General features: G+C 44.3%; 1 protein-coding gene across 3 annotated transcripts; it reads right to left on the bottom strand.

Moving 5' to 3' along the window:
* SYT15 (synaptotagmin 15) lies at positions 1-16,889 on the bottom strand. Of its 3 annotated transcripts, XM_079975721.1 has the most exons (10): positions 16,874-16,889; positions 16,522-16,700; positions 9,983-10,160; positions 6,482-6,624; positions 5,769-6,064; positions 5,127-5,297; positions 3,494-3,614; positions 2,479-2,658; positions 2,239-2,378; positions 1-455 (listed from the first exon to the last, which is right to left on the bottom strand). In XM_079975721.1, the coding sequence occupies exons 2-9, from the start codon at positions 16,526-16,528 to the stop codon at positions 2,245-2,247; spliced, it is 1,230 nt and encodes a 409-aa protein (XP_079831847.1). In that variant the 5' UTR covers positions 16,529-16,700; positions 16,874-16,889; the 3' UTR covers positions 1-455; positions 2,239-2,244. The 3 variants fall into 3 exon arrangements, with proteins under 3 accessions (XP_079831847.1, XP_079831848.1, XP_079831849.1); XM_079975722.1 differs by lacking the exons at positions 16,522-16,700; positions 16,874-16,889 and adding an exon at positions 14,783-14,899; XM_079975723.1 differs by lacking the exons at positions 9,983-10,160; positions 16,874-16,889 and having other exon boundaries at positions 16,522-16,867.
* Between the last annotated feature and the right edge of the window lie 155 nt (positions 16,890-17,044).

Here is a 17,044-nt window from a genome sequence, read left to right as displayed (position 1 = left end):
TTGGTTCAAATTGTTTTTAATCACATAAAATGTATTTTTATATATAATAAGAGAGAGACACAAGAAAGGGACAAGGGAAATGCATTGTTTCTAAGGTTTCACAGCACTTGTTTTAACATAATGCAAAACATTACAGACTAATAACCAAAGCATAACTGACGCCAAGACATGACCGGTGCTTCAAGCAAAAACCAAGTAACTGCTCTCGGCTTGCTTTAACAATAAGAACAGCACATAAATAAACTTGATTTTCACTTCCTTTGTAAGAATGTAAGAGCTCTGTTGAATCTGGCGAATGACCCATCTAGACCAGCATTCTGTTCTCACAATGGCCAACCCAGATGCCCAAAAGTAGGACCTGAGCACAACTCCCCACTTTCCACCTTTGATTCCCAGGAACTGGTATTCAGAGACATTTTGCTGCCAACAGTAGAGGTCACATTCCCATATGGAGTCTGTAATTTTTAAAAAAAGTTTTATTATTCATTTTCTCTCCTCTTTAATTGTTTTTGTTAGTTCACTGTTTTAATCAACTACACACACACACACACACACACACACACACACACACATATATATAATGTGTTTTCCCCCCAAACCAGCTTGAAAACAAAGTGAAAAAATAAATTGTCTGGCTGCAATGTGCACACATCCCAAGTATGACTTTGGCAGATACAACTCAGAATTACAATGGAAACCAAGATTGAAGTCTGGTGCTTTCATGCTTCACATTAATTAACACTGCATCCTGCTTCAAAGGGAAGCCTGTTTCATTTCCTCATTTTCTTTTTTCCCTTCACTGAAGAATAATTTAATGATTAGAAAATATCACGAGCTGAACTCTCGAGTGAGTTACTGAAATTAAATTACCTTTTCTGATTTTTTAAAAAGTGGCTTGCGCACGACTTTAGGAGAACATAACAAATGGTCACAGCTTGAGGGTTTTTTTTTTCTGACCTAAACAGAAAGACTAGACTCAAACAGGAACTTTGGATAATGCTTCCCTTTTTTCTCCTTTTCACCATTTTGCATTAGCACAACACATGCACACAGCCTGGTGATTTAGCAAGCCTGCACTAGTATAATCCATGATCATTCTGCTTGTGACTGATGAAACAATCCTTTAGCCAACCTGAAGCAGAATCCATCTTCTCAGAGAGACGGAACAGCGCAGAAGCTTTGTCCACCTGCCTCAGACCAGTGAGATAATGGAAATGGCTCTAATAAATGAGGCCAGAGATTCCAAAGCCAGAACGCTGCAGATGTGGTGCCTCCAACTAGCTTTCATGACATGCCTTCTGTGCTCAATTATATCCTTAATGCACTTAACCTCCTAATACATTTGATTAATTGATATTGCTAAGGAAACTCTTAATGGCACAGTGCTTCCTAACCAAGGGTTTAAAATACAGGGATCAAGCCAGTAGAATCTTATGTTCTTGCCCTATTCTGCCTTGGTCAGATCTGGAGTACTGTGTCCATTTCTGGACACCACAATTTAAGAAGGATATTGACAAGCTGGAATGTGTACAGAGGAGGGGGACCAAGATGATAAAGGGTCTGGAGACCAAGCCTTATGAGGAACGGATGAGGGAATTGGGTATGTTTAGCTTGGTAAAGGGGAGCCTGAGAGGAGATAGGATAGCCATCTTCAAACATTTAAAGGGCCGTCACATAGGATGCAGCTTGTTTTCTCCTGCTCCAGAGGCTAGGATCTGAACCAACGGATTCAATTTACAAGGAAGGAGATTCTGATTAAGCATCAGGAAGAGCTTTCGGACAGTAACAGCTGTTTAACAGTGGCATAGACTTCCACAAGAGGTGGTGGATTCTCCTTCCTTGGAGGTTTTTAAGCAGAGGCTGGATAGTCATCTGTCATGTAGAATCTAGTTGAGATTCCTGCAGTGCAGGGGGTTGGACTAGATGACCCTTGGGTCGCTTCCAACTCTGCAATTCTATGAAATTTCAGTGGTCTATGGTATATGTGGCCAACACTCTCACGCTGATTTGGGGGCTCTCCTAATTTTAAGGATCAAATTCCACTTTGCAAATGAGCAGATCTGAGGTGCCACGCTGCCTTGAAATCTGGCGCTTTTAGCAACCTTGTCAACTGTCTTGATCACTACGTCACCCAACATCTGTGATGGGCATAAGCTGAGGATGCATCTGAAGAACCTGTTCCGGAGACAGCACAGCAGAAAGCTCTTTGCTACAGGTATCCCTTGCAAGAGTGCTCACCACCTTTCAGGTGCTAAGAGACAGAGCATGCCACCTCTTCACCAACTCCTTGGGCTTACTAATCATTTCATTCCAGTGCTCCAGTTCCTTGCCCCTGGTGTACATGAAAGGCCCAACAACCACACGGCCCAGCGAAGTTTCTAAAACAGGAAGGAGAAAGGAGAAAAGTCATCAGATTCGTTGCTATGCAAGAATAGTATGCAGGTAACCAGATGGCAGTAGTGGAAAACAGCTCCTTACCTTCTCCCTCTGAATCCTGGAGCACAGACAGGCTCAGGCTTGCTGTATCCAGCTCCTGCTGGTCCACCTTGAAGCTGAAAGTCTCATTGTACAATGGATCCGAGGATGCAGGAACAACCGTGGTCTTTTTGCTTTTGATGAATTGATTATGCTTCATTAGTGACACTTTGACAAATACACCTGGAATGAGGGGATGAGGCTGTAAACCACTCAATATAGGTTGGAAGCATTCAGAGGAGCACAAATCCACAACCCACAACCCCTTCTTCAAGTGTTGCACCTTAAGGAATTACAGTTTGGAATGCAACCTCCATTATCTCAGTGGATGTCAGGCGGCAGAGGAGCCAACCCCCACAGCAGGTTGCCAGGAACGGATAAGACAAGGAAAAGTTCTTACCAACTGCTTTTTATTCAATATTCACAGAGAGAAGCTTGGAAATGCAGCCTCGTGGAATAATGGCGTTGCCCCGAGTGAGTCTCCACCCATTCCCTCTCTCCATGTGTCATCATTACGGGTGCTGAAAAGTGCCCTCTGCCTTTGAGCTCTCTGCTCTCCTGCTTTCAGTGCTCGCTGGGTTCTGGGAGAGGGGGCAGGTCTGGAATGCTTTCTAAAGACACTATGTCCATTAGCTGGTGCTTCTTGTTCCTTCTTTCCCATTCTTTCCCAGCTTTTCCCCTCATCTGCCTCTGAGCTGTGACTTCACTCAAACCCCTGTTGTAATTCTGAACTGTCTTCTTCTTCTCTGGAAGGGTCAGGCTGGGGAGGCGGTCTCCACCATTCCTCCTCTGCCCGGTCCCTGACAGTGGACTGTTTGGATATCAGAAATATTCAGTCTTGGGTTTCCAAAACTTGGGTCTGCAGCTGTTTTTGGACTACAACTCCCATCACCCCTAGCCAGCAGGGTCAGTGGTCAGGGATGATGGGAACTATAGTCCAAAAACAGCTGGAGACCCAAGTAATGTGAAGTAATTAGGGTTAATTTCTCAAAACCCAATTAAGCCTTGTGTTTCTTACCGACAGCATGTCTTTCATTCTGGAGCTTCAAGCCCTTAGCTCTCAGGACTACCACCGTGAGACGGCCCAGATAGTCATTGTAGCTGAGAGAAAACTGGAGGTCACCATGTTCAGAAGGCAGCTTTGGGGTGGAGAAGAATATTGGTCAGCTGCATTGTAAAAACTGCACTTTATCAAGAATTTAATATTAAGAAGCAAATCTTTTCCTTACTCCACTAAGTTTAAGAGCAGGGTTATCCTGCCACACCATAGATACTGACACCATATATTGTCTTTGTGAACTGTAGCTTACTGCTCACAGGATTCAATTCCCAGAACCCTTAACACACTACAGTTTCCAGGATTCTTTGAGGGAAGCCATGCACTTTAAATGTATGTTGTGGATGTGAGCAGTGATGTGCAACAGTGCCCAATAGATATTAGAGATACCTTAGGAAAAGGCGAAGAGGTTTGCCATCCATGCCTGCTCATTTACAAATGCGGAAGGAATATGTAGTGCTTGTCATTGGCACCAGGAGTTTGGTTCCCTTCCTTACCTTGCTTTCCCTGTAAAGGGGCAGGTTCATGCACAGACTGAGCACGTGCGGAAAGGAAAAGTCTCATGCGCTCCCAGGAGGAAAGGGCATTAAGGATACTAGTTGATCTGGAACAGGTGTGGGGGGAACCTTTGGCCTTCCAGATGTTGCTGAACTACTTCAACCACCCCTAGCCACAGGCCATGCTTACTAAGACTGATGGGAATTGGAATAGAGCAACATCTGGAGAGCCAAAAGTTGCCCACACCTGATCTGGAGCTTTTAAAGAAAAGTCTGGGGTTCTAGCCCCCACAGCCCCTGAGGACTCAACATTGAGGACTCATAACATCAGGTAGTGCAAATGGAGTCACACCAGATCTGTATCATCTTTGAATGGGCATCTGAATATTGCTCCAGAAAACTGTGCACACAGCTCCCAATCCAGGAAGGAAATCTGTGCAGATCTCTTTCCCTTAGATGGTGTGCATTTATTCTAGCCTTTTCTCCCACTCTCTACTGCCATTTCAAATTTATTAAGGAACAATCTCTCCACACATAATAGAGCTGTTCTACCTCAAAAGCACAAGAAAAAAAATATTTCTACTAGGATCTCTGGCTTCCTGAAAGCTTATTCTCAGGTTACTGCTTTCATTTATGGGGAGGGGGCTGCTCTCACTTTAATTCTGACTGATTAAATTTGCAGCACAGAAAGGGCTTAGTTACCATATGAATTCATGTGAGGGCTGGTTATCTAGGGGTGAGCCAGGAAACAGTTCCATCCTGTTGACTTCGATGGAGCTGAACCTTGGGTGGGACCATAAAATGCTTATCATTTCTTGGCCAGATCATGCCAAATGACAATTGCAATATCTGCATTTTGAACTGTACCCTTAAGATATACAAATCAGGCTATACAAGAATCACAAGGTGGCAATCTTCCTTACATGGGAGAAAGTACCACTGAACTCAATGGGAAGTACATATGTGTAGGATTGCCCTGTGTTTTTACATTTTCTTAGCTCATCCCATCTGACAGTTTAGTGTGTGCTTAGTTTTCTAGAACACCCCTATCTACACTCAAGGTAGGATAATGATTTAAGCTTTAATGAATCACCTACCTCAAGGGTATCGGCTTCCAGATCTCTCCAGACGATGACTTTGCCATCACCGGTAAAGGATTCATTTTTCAAAGGGAATATTACTTGGCCTAAGAGAATGTGTTTCTTCTGTTTGTCAACATGGTAGACACAAAACTTCAGTGTCCTTTGGTATAAGGCGCTACTGGAAATCTGGATAGTAGCAAACAGAACATTGCAAATGAGGTTAAACGGTCTCATTTCCCCCAATAAATAATCTCCCAGTTGACCACTGCGAGAGAAGCGCGTGTGTAATGTATAGTTTGGATCTCAGTTATCAGGAGTATGGGAGGCAAGAATCTACAACATCACATCAAAACAGAAGCAGCACAGGCTATTTTGCTGCCTGAGGCAAAGGACAAGATGGTGCATTCCCCATTCTGCACACAAAATCAGACAAGACTGGTAGTTGCATTTTACTTCAGCACTGGTTGAAGGAACAGAGTCCTCCACCACACTGTAGGGCAGAAAGCTAGCTTGGGGGTTGGCGGACAGACCACATGACACACAGTTCTAGCCATGCTCTGCCCCTCAGAATTTGCCACCCGAGGCAGTTGCCACACTTTGCCTCACAGGAGGGCTGGGCCGGCATCAATGTAATATTCCACTGACATGAAAGCTTACTTGGAAAATAAAATTCTCATCAAACTGGGGGTTGAGATTTTTGCGCTTGGTCTTAGACTGCAGATAGCGCCTCTCATCGGGCAACAGGTAGATTTTCACCAAAGGGTTGCAGGAGCTAGAAGGAGACTGCAACTTCCTGGCTTTGATCAAGGAGATGAGGAGCCTTTCCGATTCTTGTTCGTATTCCACTGAGAACCAAAGCCGACCAATGTTACCCTCTGGGAAGTCTGTTTCGCTCTTGTCTTCGGGAAATCTGTACAGCTCTGGGTTGATGGCTCCGACAAGGTATGCGCCAGCTTCACAGAGAGGAAGAAACAACCCAGATCCTTTGAGTTAAGAATATCAGATCTACAAAATGGAATGTTCCTGTACAAACCTGCACATCTCTGCAAACTGTGAAACTACAGTGAATGTATTTTTATATTATTATTATTATTATTATTATTATTATTATTATTATTATTACATGTATAAGACTATGTGTTGACCTTTTGGCACAACGGTTCAGATTCAAACTGTAACAACACTAGGTTCATCTGGGGGGAAACTTGATGCCTTTTATGCCTGATTCCTTCCACCAACATTATACAGCCTCTACAACCTGCATTGGTCCCACAACAGACCCCATCTGTAGTTCAGACAAATTCCAATTCTGCTTCCAGATTTCTAACACTCTGTATTCCAGTTTACTCATTCAAATAATATCAACCTACCTAAGGAATGGAAAGAAGATCGAGGCCCAGAGTCAGGGGTGACATAGAGGTCACTATCCTCCTGAATTTGTTCTCCATTTATCATATCAATCCAAGCTTGCCTGTGAAATTTTGGTGGGACGATGAAGGGGACGCTTTTCGTCCTGTAGAAAAGACAACTACCAGAGTCAGTCATATCAAGCTAGCAAAAAAAGGTGTAAAATAAACCCATTGTTCGATTTAAATGTGCACTTAAATTCCTCCGCTGAAATCGGTAGACGATCTTGGTTTCAGATGGAACGTGACCATTGTTTTCTCGACATTTTCTACGGCTGCATTATCATTTATACACATGCACGCATCTAGTGGAAATGCAAAGAATATGGTAAACAAATTAAATGTTTTTTAAAATACAAAAATAGTTCCTTGGTTTTGAGGAACTTTTTTTATTATTAAAAAGAAAAACAGTTAAGACAATAAGTGCAACTCTTCTACCCTAAATCAGAATAATTTTTAAAGGGAGTGGGAGACAACCAGGTATTTCCACACATAAACAATACCTTTCATTTAGAATTTGAACTCTGTCTATCTATCTATCTATCTATCTATCTATCTATCTATCTATCTATCTATCATCTTAAATCTTCAAGTGTTAGTTCTTGTGCAGCAAAAACAGCACCCCCATAAAAAAGAGAATACTTGGAGAAAGTCTGATGTGTACAGAAGTATCAAAAGTGGTTTTATTCGGGGGGGGGACACCAAAGGGGGGGGAAAAGACCCCACCCCCCACCCCAAGAAGACCGAGCCTGATGAAGACTGAGCATGCTCAGGACAGGATGCTAACTGACTGTTGGAAGGAAGAATGGAAAACTGAGGGGAGGGGGGAATGGACAATCCCCCTGCAACAATCCACTTATTGTTACCCGAGTGATGCTGGAACAGAGGTGGGACTAATGTCCCGATCCACAGGCCCAAAGGAGGTCCTGTGTGAGTGAGGTGCAGGGATACCAAAGAAGGATGTCATAAAGGATTGTAGGAGGTATATAAAAGGATGTCACATAGAGGAGGGAGAAAGGTTGTTTTCTGCTGCTCCAGAGAAGCGGACACGGAGCAATGGATCCAAACTACAAGAAAGAAGATTCCACCTAAACATTAGGAAGAACTTCCTGACAGTAAGAGCTGTCCGACAGTGAAATTTGCTGCCAAGGAGTGTGGTGGAGTCTCCTTCTTTGGAGGTCTTTAAGCAGAGGCTTGACAACCATATGTCAGGAGTGCTCTGATGGTGTTTCCTGCTTGGCAGGGGGTTGGACTCGATGGCCCTTGTGGTCTCTTCCAACTCTATGATTCTATGATTCTATGAGGTGAGGACAGGTGCCCCACCTAGGCCCGAAATCACCCCACCCCCCAAAGCAGGCTCAAAGCTTCTCAAAGCTTCTCAAAATCATTTTTCTTAGCAGCTAAAAGGCATTAGCTAAGCATCAGAAACATTTCGCTCTGCTGTAACAAAGGTCGCTTCTCAGGCTATAGTTGACCTTGCCAAACAGTACATTTGACTTGCAGCTTTCTTTCCGGGACCTATGCCAGAACAAGAGATTGAAACATATCTGAACACTCTGAACCCCCTTGGCTTCTCACCCCCCCTTTCCCAAGACAGCTTTCTGTTCATGCTCAGAGGAACTCATGGGCAGGACTCTTCAAGAAGGAGGAGAAAAGGGGAGGGAACTGGAAAGGTATATAAACTCTGTGCACATGACTGTGAACCCGTGCATGCTTTTGTGAACTATCACACTTGCGCCTTCTACCAGTTCATGGATGGTAGAAATAAAGCTTTTTCTCTGAAGCTATTCCTTGAGTGTCTGTTGACTCCCATCTCCCTTTCCCGGGAGCAATATTTTTCCCACCCGAGGGCAAAGCCTCATAAGGCTACAGGATGTCAACTCATAGCAGCCTTTATGAGCAACTAATAACAGCATTTAGTTACATTTGAGACACCTCATAAACTCTCATGGCAGTTTAGTTTCAAACAAAATATGTCTTTACATATCCCTATTTCTCTTCTAGTCTTAATTCTATATAAAACATATTTTGGTTAGTTTCCTGTTAATTTTGTGTTCACATTTTAAAAAAGATGTTTCTTGTATTAGTTTGTTTTTCTACTAGCAATAATAGGAAACACATCCACGTGTTCTGTCAGTGTAGTATTTCCCCCCACCCCAAGTAGAAGAATTAGTCACTTAATAAATTACTCTCTGTCATCTTATATGGGCAAATGTGAAACACTGAGATGCAACTTAGCACATTAAAAAGTGTATGTTGCTGTTTTATTGAAAGTAGGATTGTCATGCCAAGAGCAGTGGAATGATGGGTGTGTGTGTGTGTGTGTTATTGGGTGGTTGTTACTCTTATTTTGATTATGCATTTTGTGGTTTTACATTTTGATTTATTCTGTGAACTGCCCTGAGACCTGTGGGTAGGGTGGTATATAAAATAAATAAATAAAATAAAATAAAACGTCAGAGTTTTCAATTCCAGTGCTTTATTAGAAGAAGGAGTGCACTTATAGCACAGACTCAGGATAGACACCAAAGTAGCAAGAGGTTGTAATGACTTGCCGAAGAAAGCATCTATGCATCATTACCTTGCACAAAAAGCAGCCTATGTCAATTTGGCCAGAACCTCCTATCAGTTCACCTGCTGATGAGGGCATAGATGGCATGTATCCAAATCTCACGACTAGCTCCCGTCCCTAGTCCAATCACCAAGCTTCCCAAATCCACAGATAAGCAGGGCATCTAAGCAAGCCAAAGCACATATCAAAGCAAGTGAATAAATAAATATATGTAAGCTCATTCTTTCAAATATTTCAAATATTCTTTCAAATATATGTAAGAATGAGCTTACATATATTTATTCACTTGCTTTGATATCAATTATGGTAGTTTCGGGGTTATCTTGACAGCCAAGATGGCATTTGCAGGCCTTCCGGAACATTTTCATCATCATCATCATCATTTTCCATAGTGAAAACAATGTTCAAGGTGGCTTACAGAATGACAAGATTTACATAATTACCAACTTAACAAAAGTCATAAACAATAAATAAAACACATCAAAAGGTACACATTTTCACCATTTGGTTCTACACAATGAGTGGCAAAGATCATTGGTTCATGGGATCTATAAACAGTGGATCACTGGAATGGGTTAGCCACTGACAATCTGGGTCTCTTGTTGCATGTTCTGCCCCATGGTTTAGAATCTGATAACTGACAGCAGACGTAAAAATAAAGTACAGCGGTACCTCTGGTTACGAACGCTTCTGGTTACGAACACTTCAGGTTATGAGCTCCGCTAACCTGAAGTAGCTGCTCCTGGTTGCAAACTTTGCCCCAGGATGCAAACGGAAATCACACGCCAGAGGTGCGCCTCAGGATAAGAATGGTTTCAGCTTAAGAATGGACCTCCAGAACAAATTAAGTTCGTAACCAGAGGTTCCACTGTAAAATAAAATACACTATTTACCTTGCAACATTTGGCTCCTGCAGACAAACTGGTGCCTGGACTGGAGAAGTGGGATTAGTAAGTTCTTCATAAGAAGCCTTGAAGTACACATTCTTCCAAAAGAGGTATACTGCTATCCCAAGAAGGAGCAATAGAAGCATGCCTCCGACCACACCTCCAGCAACAGCAGCTACTTGTTCTGATTGAGCAAAACACACACACACACCAACACTTCAGTGAGCAAAGATTTCAGATGTTCATTTTACAATGAAAGCTTACATTTAGAACATGGAACTTCCAGACTGTCACTATTTTCAGGTGGGACTCATTCACAAGCCAGGAGATTCAGGCTGCATAATTAAAGGTGGCGCTGTGGGTTAAAGCCTCAGCGCCTAGGGCTTGCCGATCGAAAGGTCGGCGGTTCGAATCCCTGCGGCGGGGTGCGCTCCCGCTGCTCGGTCCCAGCGCCTGCCAACCTAGCAGTTCGAAAGCACCTCCGGGTGCAAGTAGATAAATAGGGACCGCTTACCAGCGGGAAGGTAAACGGCGTTTCCGTGTGCGGCTCTGGCTCGCCAGAGCAGCGATGTCACGCTGGCCACGTGACCCGGAAGTGTCTCCGGACAGCGCTGGCCCCTGGCCTCTTAAGTGAGATGGGCGCACAACCCCAGAGTCTGTCAAGACTGGCCCGTACGGGCAGGGGTACCTTTACCTTTACCTTTTAATGTTTCTTGTGCAGTGAGAGTACCAAATTATGGTTTAATATGAATGAGCAGCAGGCTGGTGCATGGCAGTAGAGTCACAAGAACTGGGTCGTTCTCTTGTATGCAAGGCCCCAACCCCAGCTACAACAGTGCAGTAGCAGAATCAGTTCACCTTCCATGCATAGTACAAATGTCTAGGTGGTTTAATGATGGACATCTACTTGCAGGGAGTTCCCATAAGGCACAGCCTGCCACACTAAAGGCTCAGTCCCTCACAAAAGCCAGCTGAACCTCAGGGCCATGGGGAGCCACCAGAAATGCCCCATCTGAAGATCTTTGTGATCAAGGAAGAGCATAAGAGAACTTTGTCATGTATACTTCCACCCAGAGATGCCAGCAGGGAGCGTAGATTAATGTACAGTGGTACCTCAGGTTACATACGCTTCAGGTTACATACGCTTCAGGTTACAGACTCCGCTAACCCAGAAATAGTGCTTCAGGTTAAGAACTTTGCCTCAGGATGAGAACAGAAATCGTGCTCCAGCGGCGTGGCAGCAGAAGGAGGCCCCATTAGCTAAAGTGGTGCTTCAGGTAAAGAACAGTTTCAGGTTAAGTACGGACCTCCAGAACGAATTAAGTACTTAACCCGAGGTACCACTGTACAATAATAAGATACTGTTTAGGCCTCTCAATGGCTAAATTTCAAGTTTTACATAATATTTTTTTAGCCACTTGCACCACAGTTCAAGAAGGACACTGACAAACTGGAACGTGTCCAGAGGAGGGCAACCAAAATGGTCAAAGGCCTGGAAACGATGCCTTATGAGGAACGGCTAAGGGAGCTGGGCATGTTTAGCCTGGAGAAGAGGAGGTTAAGGGGTGATATGATAGCCATGTTCAAATATATAAAAGGATGTCACATAGAGGAGGGAGAAAGGTTGTTTTCTGCTGCTCCAGAGAAGCGGACGCGGAGCAATGGTTCCAAACTACAAGAAAGAAGATTCCACCTAAACATTAGGAAGAACTTCCTGACAGTAAGAGCTGTCCGACAGTGAAATTTGCTGCCAAGGAGTGTGGTGGAGTCTCCTTCTTTGGACGTCTTTAAGCAGAGGCTTGACAACCATATGTCAGGAGTGCTCTGATGGTGTTTCCTGCTTGGCAGGGGGTTGGACTCGATGGCCCTTGTGGTCTCTTCCAACTCTATGATTCTATGATTCTATGAAATGAAGACACAAATTCACGTAACATTTGCATACACTTTGTGCCACATGCAAATGTGTACTGTGTCTTCTTTTCCAGGTGGAGGCGAGGGCCCAAACATAAATCAGAGTCCACACAGCAGTAATAAGGTGTCTGTTAGACAGAATGAGCAGTGGAATAATCCCTCTGCCTGTACTATTAGCTACAATATCTGTGACAGTACAGCATAATACAGCCTGCACTGTGTGCGCTTGAAGAGGTGCAGAACTTGACATTTACGCAAGTGTGACGTGACCAATTCTTTGCCCACAGCTTAATCATATCCTTAAACATGTCTGACCCACCCATGTGGCTCAAGGCCAAGCTGCACTTTCATTCACGGTGGTGCAATTCCGGAGTAAATTTGCAGAGTCCAAGCAGAAGTGCTTAGGATTTACGCCACTGGCAATGGAAGCAGCATTTGGCTCACTGGTTTTTAAGAGCAAGTTTGCCCTATCTGATCCAAGAATGAGGCGATACAAATCAGGAAATAAATCAGGAAGGCAGCTAGCACTAAAAAATGATGTGGGAACTTCTGTGCAGAGGGGGAAATGGGCATGACTTCTTTTTAAAACCCGCATGTTGTTGAGAAACAGGGCATTGTTTTGTTATTCACTGCATATTTCCCCAAGCAAAGTGACGTTCCAAGAGCATTGCTGCGTTTTCCTTCTGGATGGGAATTCTGCAGTATTTGGCAACATCTATTTATTTGCAAATATGTGCACTGGGCATGGAGGAGGAGACAGGCAGCAGCAGCCTTCAGCAGAACATCAGTTTCCGGATGTTGTGGGACTACATTTCCCATCTGCCCCAGCAAGCACCACCAATCATCAGGGATGATGGGAGTTGCAGTCCAACAACATCTGGAGGGCATCATAGCTCATCTGCTTTACACGGAGAAGGTCCTAGGTTCAATTCCTGGAATATTCAAGGGGGCTGGAAACATGCCCTGTCTAAAACCCTGGAGAGCCTCTGCCAGGCAGTATGGACAGTTCTGAGCTCAATGAACCAATGGACTATGAAATATACTCGGAGTCAAGAGTGAATTTCATGCTCTTTATTCCGCTCATAGTGGTGAGGAGGAATGGAAGTTCCCCCACAATATCTGCTTTATATACATTATTTACACAATGGGCTGCACATGATTGGCTAATTCCGGGATTCTCCTGTAGGTCAATCAGGTTGTGGATTCACTTCCACCTGGAGCTGGATTGGGTGGCTCCTGCGGACCAATCATACTGCTGCATTGTTCTAGGACCAATCAGACTGCTGCATTCTGAATCCTATTGTTCTAGGACCAATCAGACTGCTGCATTTTGGATCCTATTCAACTCAGTACATAACAGACTTGGTACAGTATAGCTTCTCATGACCCTGTGAGAGTCCATTGCTATACCCCAAAGGAGAGTAAAAATATGCATGAGCTGGTATATAGTGTTTAGGATGTTGGACTTTGGTCAGGGCTCACAGTCCAAATCAACCATCAATTTCACTGGCTGAGCTTGGCCCGCTCACCGTCTAAGCTGATCGTTTTTCTCTGGGCTACGCTTTCAGAATAAAGATTTGCTTGCACCACACCAAACTTTTTATTGAATAGAAATACGTTGCAGAACGAAAAGAAACAATTCATAGAAGTGCTTGATTTATAACAGGGGTCAGCAAACTTTTTCAGCAGGGGGCCGGTCCACTGTCCCTCAGAAGTGGTGGGGGGGGGGGTCGGACAATATTTTGAAAAAGATAATAATGAACGAATTCCTATGCCCCATAAATAACCCAGAGATGCATTTTAAATAAAAGGACACAATCTACATGTAAAAACACGCTGATTCCTGGACCGTCCGCAGGCTGGATTTAGAAGGCGATTGGGCTGGATCCGGGCCCCAGGCCTTAGTTTGCCTACCCATGATTTATAACATAGCACAAAACTGCTTTATAATATGACCACGGGACATTTGGAAAGTATGAAACAATGCAGCTACATAAGAACATGACTCTTTCCTAAAATGTAATATTGATTGTCCTGGAATCTTCTTGCCACACTTGCCATTCTCTCCTGCCACACTTTTTGAGAACCACTGGTCTAACCCTGCCTAACAGAAGGACCGTGTGCTAAACCAGGCCAGGCCTGCCTTTCCATTCCTTTCCCCTGCCCCAAAGTCACAGCACTGGCAATTACCAGTCTTGCAATGGTATCACCTGCGAAAATAATAATAATTCTGCACCTGCCCTTCCTGCTCCACTAAACCACAGATCACAAATCCTCCCAAACCAACTACAAAAGTCAGAAGTGTGCATACTGATTGACCAAACAACCAAAGCCAATGCTTCCACTCTTGTAATAACACTCATATCTGGGTTTCAAATCATATCTGGGTTTTCAGGCCCCTGGCATGTCCTGTTTAAATGTTTGGATTTTAAAAAATGTGCTTTATTTGGTGCCAATTTCTCCTCCAGCATTGTTCCAGCCAAGAGAGGGGAAGTAGCTTTGTACCTGTCACAAGGCAAGCAACCAATCAGAAGTCTTCATAGATGGGGGAGCATAGGCAAATCTGTCTACAACTGTCTTATACTGTCCATGGGAAGAATGTGTTCCTCCTAAATCTCAGAGGAAGGCTGAATCCCTGACCAAGGCTCATGGCTCAAGCAATGCTCACCTGCACAACCATTCTGCCCAAAACCACTTTTCAACTCCAAACTGCCACTTTATCCTTTCACATCCTGCTGAATTCTAGCTTCAATGCCATCTTGCATGGGAGATGTTTCCTGGCGGATAGCAGTTTTCAACCTTAATGAGCTATTAAGAACAATGGGCTGTTTTCCAGATATTGAGAAAACATCATTAAGCACCAGCAAGCAATTCACTTAAATAAAATATGATCACTTAATAGCTGTTCATAACATCTTGCTTCGTGATCCAGGATGCTAGCTGTTCAAAAAGTTTTAATGGTTAATGTTGGGCACCCAACGGCAGGGCACGTCAAAGGGACTTCTTCCGTTCCCGCTGCTCTCCTCTTCCTCTATACAAATGGACACAATAATTGGGAATGCTCAACAGCTTTTATCAGGCATTAGGTGTTAAAGCACACTTTAAATACCCCAGTCCATGCCAGGGAACCCACTCAAAAGCTCTCCTGCAAATAGTAAGTGCAGTCCTTTCTTCACTTGTTCAGGCATGGCCATCCCTTTTCTAGCAGCTCTGACTCAGCCGTTTTCTCAGGGAGGCACGAAGAAGGTGGAAAGCCTCTTGATGTTCCCTTCCTGGACCGTCCCATGCTTGCAGGTAAGCAAACGTTTAGGTAAAGGGGTTGAGATCTGCTTCCCTGTTTGTCCTTACCCCCTTCATGGGCTCAGGATGCCTCTTTCCATCACACAAAGGCTAGAGGTGGGGAGTCACCTATACTAGTAGTGTAAAGGTCTATTTGAGGTGAGTTCTGGCACCTTTTCTTCTAGAAAAAAAAGCACTGCCAGCACATGATGCAAGGGGGAGAAACAGGTACGATTGAAATCTACAACAGCTGCACAAGCTTTATTTGTTCTACATTATCAAAGGGGTGTTTTAGTCCACCCTTCAGGCATGTTCCCAGGACAGTGTACGTAAAAGCAATGCAAGAATTCAAATACAGATGCAACATCCTCTTAGACAAAAATGACAGCAAAGGTTCTGGGATTCTTTCCTTCTAACCCAAGGGTAGGTGACCTGTGGCTTTCCAGAAGGCATTACACCACATTTCTTATCATCCCTGCCCATTGGCCACGATGACTGAGGCTGATGGGGACTGGAGTCCAACAAATATCTACAAAGCTAACCCTGTTCTAATCTAAGGTTTCTTGAAATAGGATGCTCCAGACCCTAGACAGGTGAAGCGGGTGGGTTTGGAATGTATCTGTCGAGGCTGCTCTGAAATACCGTGGCTGTAACAGCTGGGTTACAAAATTCCAAAGCACAAAGCCCAGTGGTCCATTGCCTCTATCTCCAGTAGGTGTAGAGAAGCAGGAATTTCAGCAGGTTCAGCTTGTCATGTTTTTTGTGGGTTTTTTTTTTGGGGGGGGAGCTACTTCTGATCAGTTTCCTGCTTCTGCATACCTCTCCGTGATACAGGAACCCTCACCTCCCTTGCAAGTTGCGCCTGGCCACAAGATGAAAAGTGCATGGTGTGCAACTTTTAGTATTCGTTATTGCGACGGTTTTCTGCCAAAGAGCTCTCAAAGCATCTGACAGCCAAGAAGTGCCTACTTTAATGAAACAGTATCATACCATATTAAAGCGGATCGGCAGCTTAATCCTTACACAGGGAGATTAAACCTGGCTGCTGGCATTCCACCAGGGAGACATCGGCACCTCCAAAGAGGTTGTCTTGGCTGAAATTCCAGGCATTTCCTAAGCACAGGCAAATACAGATCTCCCCTGCTCCCCCTGCAACACCTCTTTCAACAGCATTGCCCAAGCCAGTGACACTTTCAAAGACAGGAGCTTTATGACTCCAAATGAAGGAACATTGGGGTCCCTTACAGCTCCAAAATTCTATGAAAGTTGCACTGCGCTCTCCTCTTCCTTCACCCCCTTCTCCAGTCGCAAAATTGCCCCAGCTGTGCACCACAGCTCCACGTGCTGCTACTTACCAGACATGGGTCCTAGGAATACAGAAGCGATACTTTCTCTCTCACGGATGTTCCAGCTGTGCAGCCTAGAGCTTCATCATTCCCATCTACCCAACGGAGGTTTCAACTCTCAGAGTTCTTTGATCCTAGCAGCTGTTCTTTTCTCCCTCTTCTCTGGGGCAGTTGCATCTGGGCTGGGGCTGGCAGTAGCAGCAAATCAAAAAATAAATAAAAGCCCAAGCAAACCCCCAACGTCTCTCCTTCCCTGACAGCCTCAGGTGCCAGCTGATAACTTTTTCCCACATGGATCTGGATCACCTGAGATTAGAAGGAGGGAGGCAGGAAGGACTGGCTGCACTGCACAGCTCCTTACTTCTCCTCCTAGTCTCCCTGTGGATGTTGAATAAATAAACAGCTCCTCCTCCTGGTCACCAAGTTGCTCCTTGAGATTTCAAAGGCTGCTGAGACCTGCCAAGTCTAAGGAATCTAAGAGAGGGACAATGTAAGTGGGCCCTGCCAGCAGCCACCCCTTCCTTCCTGGAAA

The sequence above is a fragment of the Podarcis cretensis genome, assembly GCF_951804945.1.
Source record: "Podarcis cretensis genome assembly, chromosome: 5".
Taxonomy (NCBI): Eukaryota; Metazoa; Chordata; class Lepidosauria; order Squamata; family Lacertidae; genus Podarcis; species Podarcis cretensis.
Note: the sequence above shows the minus strand (reverse complement) of the source record. Positions and strands in the feature narration are given on the sequence as shown.

What these genes read in the sequence shown, in the direction of transcription:
- SYT15 (XM_079975721.1), bottom strand. An exon ending in CAGGAGCCAAATGTTGCAAG is followed by an intron (nt 6,625 to 9,982) that starts GTAAATAGTGTA and finishes TCTTTTCTACAG; the next exon opens with GACGAAAAGCGTCCCCTTCA. An exon ending in ATGAGAATTTTATTTTCCAA is followed by an intron (nt 5,298 to 5,768) that starts GTAAGCTTTCAT and finishes GCTACTATCCAG; the next exon opens with ATTTCCAGTAGCGCCTTATA.